At 44.0% G+C, this 2,500-nt stretch overlaps 1 protein-coding gene and 1 long non-coding RNA gene across 2 annotated transcripts in view; one reads left to right on the top strand and one right to left on the bottom strand.

Annotated features, from left to right (window-relative positions):
* LOC118495832 overlaps window positions 1–2,500 on the top strand; it is a 16,496-nt gene that overhangs the window by 1,295 nt on the left and 12,701 nt on the right. The gene's annotated exons all lie outside the window — the stretch shown is intronic.
* Window positions 1–2,500, bottom strand: part of LOC116065595 (serine/threonine-protein kinase RIO1-like) — a 12,940-nt gene that overhangs the window by 7,195 nt on the left and 3,245 nt on the right. The window contains 3 exon segments of the mRNA XM_031321132.2: window positions 216–308; window positions 1,513–1,555; window positions 1,642–1,711. Coding sequence (XP_031176992.2) covers window positions 216–308; window positions 1,513–1,555; window positions 1,642–1,711 — 206 coding nt within the window.

Below are 2,500 nucleotides of genomic sequence, written 5' to 3'. Positions count from 1 at the left end.
AGTGAATATGAAAGAGTTAATGAATGAATATGAATGAGTGAATATGAATGAGTGAATATGAATGAGTGAACATGAATGAATATGAATGAGTGATTATGAATGAGTGATGAATATGAATGAGTGATTATGAATGAGTGAATATGAATGAGTGAACATTAATGAGTGAATATGTATGAGTGATTATGAATGAGTGATTATGAATGAGTGAATCTGACCTCCTTGCCGGTGCTGATGCAGCCGTTGATTTCACAGATGACGCCTCGACTCAACATCTTGAAGAGAATCATTCTGGTCCGGGGATCTAAAACCTGCACCAGGAACAACAACAGTCAGCTGATGTCAACAACAGTCAGCTGACGTCAACAACAACAGTCAGCTGACGTCAACAACAACAGTCAGCTGACGTCAACAACAACAGTCAGCTGATGTCAACAACAACAGTCAGCTGATGTCAATAACAACAGTCAGCTGATGGACAACAATAATCAGCTGACATTAACAACAATCAGCTGATCATCAACAATCAGCTGATTGTACCAGAGTCTGTAGGACCAGGCTAATGGACCAGAGTCTGGTAGGACCAGGCCAATGGACCAGAGTCTGGTAGGACCAGGCTAATGGACCAGATTCTGGTAGGACCAGGCTAGTGGACCAGAGTCTGGTAGGACCAGGCTAGTGGAGCAGAGTCTGGTAGGACCAGGCTAATGGACCAGAGTCTGGTAGGACCAGGCCGGTGTACCAGAGTCTGGGAGGACAAGGCCAATGGACCAGAGTCTGGTAGGACCAGGCTAGTGTACCAGAGTCTGGTAGGACCAGGCTAATGGACCGGAGTCTGGTAGGACCAGGCTAGTGGACCGGAGTCTGGTAGGACCAGGCTAATTGACCAGAGTCTGGTAGGACCAGGCTAATGGACCGGAGTCTGGTAGGACCAGGCTAATGGACCGGAGTCTGGTAGGACCAGGCTAATGGACCGGAGTCTGGTAGGACCAGGCTAGTGGACCGGAGTCTGGTAGGACCAGGCTAATGGACCGGAGTCTGGTAGGACCAGGCTAGTGTACCAGAGTCTGGTAGGACCAGGCTAATGGACCGGAGTCTGGTAGGACCAGGCTAGTGTACCGGAGTCTGGTAGGACCAGGCTAATGGACCGGAGTCTGGTAGGACCAGGCTAGTGTACCGGAGTCTGGTAGGACCAGGCTAATGGACCAGAGTCTGGTAGGACCAGGCTAGTGTACCAGAGTCTGGTAGGACCAGGCTAATGGACCGGAGTCTGGTAGGACCAGGCTAATGGACCAGAGTCTGGTAGGACCAGGCTAATGGACCAGAGTCTGGTAGGACCTGGCTAGCTAAACATGGTGTCCTCAGCAGAAACGTTACATTGCTTCTGTGCAGTTCTGTCTGAACTTAGCCAAGCTAACGTTGCCTCAGCTAGCGCTCCACTCAACCGGTTGTGTTCATACTGTCCATCCTGCTGGCCACTTCCTGTCAGGCCTTTTCTAAATAAAAGCGTCTCACCTGTTCAACTGTGGCACGGTCCGACTTGTCCTTCACTCTGAACCTGCAAGGAACAGCCAATCACAGTCAGTTAGTCAGGGACAACCCTGTGATGTCACAGCGTCAACATTGAGGCGAGGTCACACGTACGTGTCGGCGTCTTTCTGTTTCTGCATCGACTTCACTTTGTTGATCACCGAGTCGGCGTAGTTCAGCTGATCTGGAACAGAAGCACTCGCTCCGTCAAGAACTGGTATAATAACTGGTGTAATAACTGGTGTAATAACTGGTATAATAACTGGTGTAATAACTGGTATAATAACTGGTGTAATAACTGGTATAATAACTGGTGTAATAACTGGTATAATAACTGGTGTAATAACTGGTATAATAACTGATGTAATAACTGGTGTAATAACTGGTATAATAACTGGTGTAATAACTGGTGGTATAATTGGTGTAATAACTGGTGTAATAACTGGTATAATAACTGGTGTAATAACTGGTATTATAACTGGTGTAATAACTGGTGTAATAACTGGTGGTATAATTGGTGTAATAACCGGTGTAATAACTGGTATAATTGGTGTAATAACTGGTGTAATAACTGGTGTAATAACTGGTGGTATAATTGGTGTAATAACTGGTATAATAACTGGTATAATAACTGGTATAATAACTGGTGATATATTTGGTGTAATAACTGGTATAATAACTGGTGTAATAACTGGTATAATAATTGGTGTAATAACTGGTATAATAACTGGTATAATAACTGGTGATATAATTGGTGTAATAACTGGTGTAATAACTGGTATAATAACTGGTATAATAACTGGTGTAATAACTGGTATAATAACTGGTATAATAACTGGTGATATAATTGGTGTAATAACTGGTATCATAACTGGTGTAATAACTGGTATAATAACTGCTGTAATAACTGGTATAATAACTGGTGTAATAACTGGTATAATAACTGCTGTAATAACTGGTATAATAACTGGTG

The sequence above is a fragment of the Sander lucioperca genome, chromosome 9 (assembly GCF_008315115.2).
Source record: "Sander lucioperca isolate FBNREF2018 chromosome 9, SLUC_FBN_1.2, whole genome shotgun sequence".
NCBI lineage: Eukaryota > Metazoa > Chordata > Actinopteri > Perciformes > Percidae > Sander > Sander lucioperca.
The sequence above is the reverse complement of the archived record's forward strand: the minus strand, read 5'-3'. Positions and strand labels throughout refer to the sequence as shown.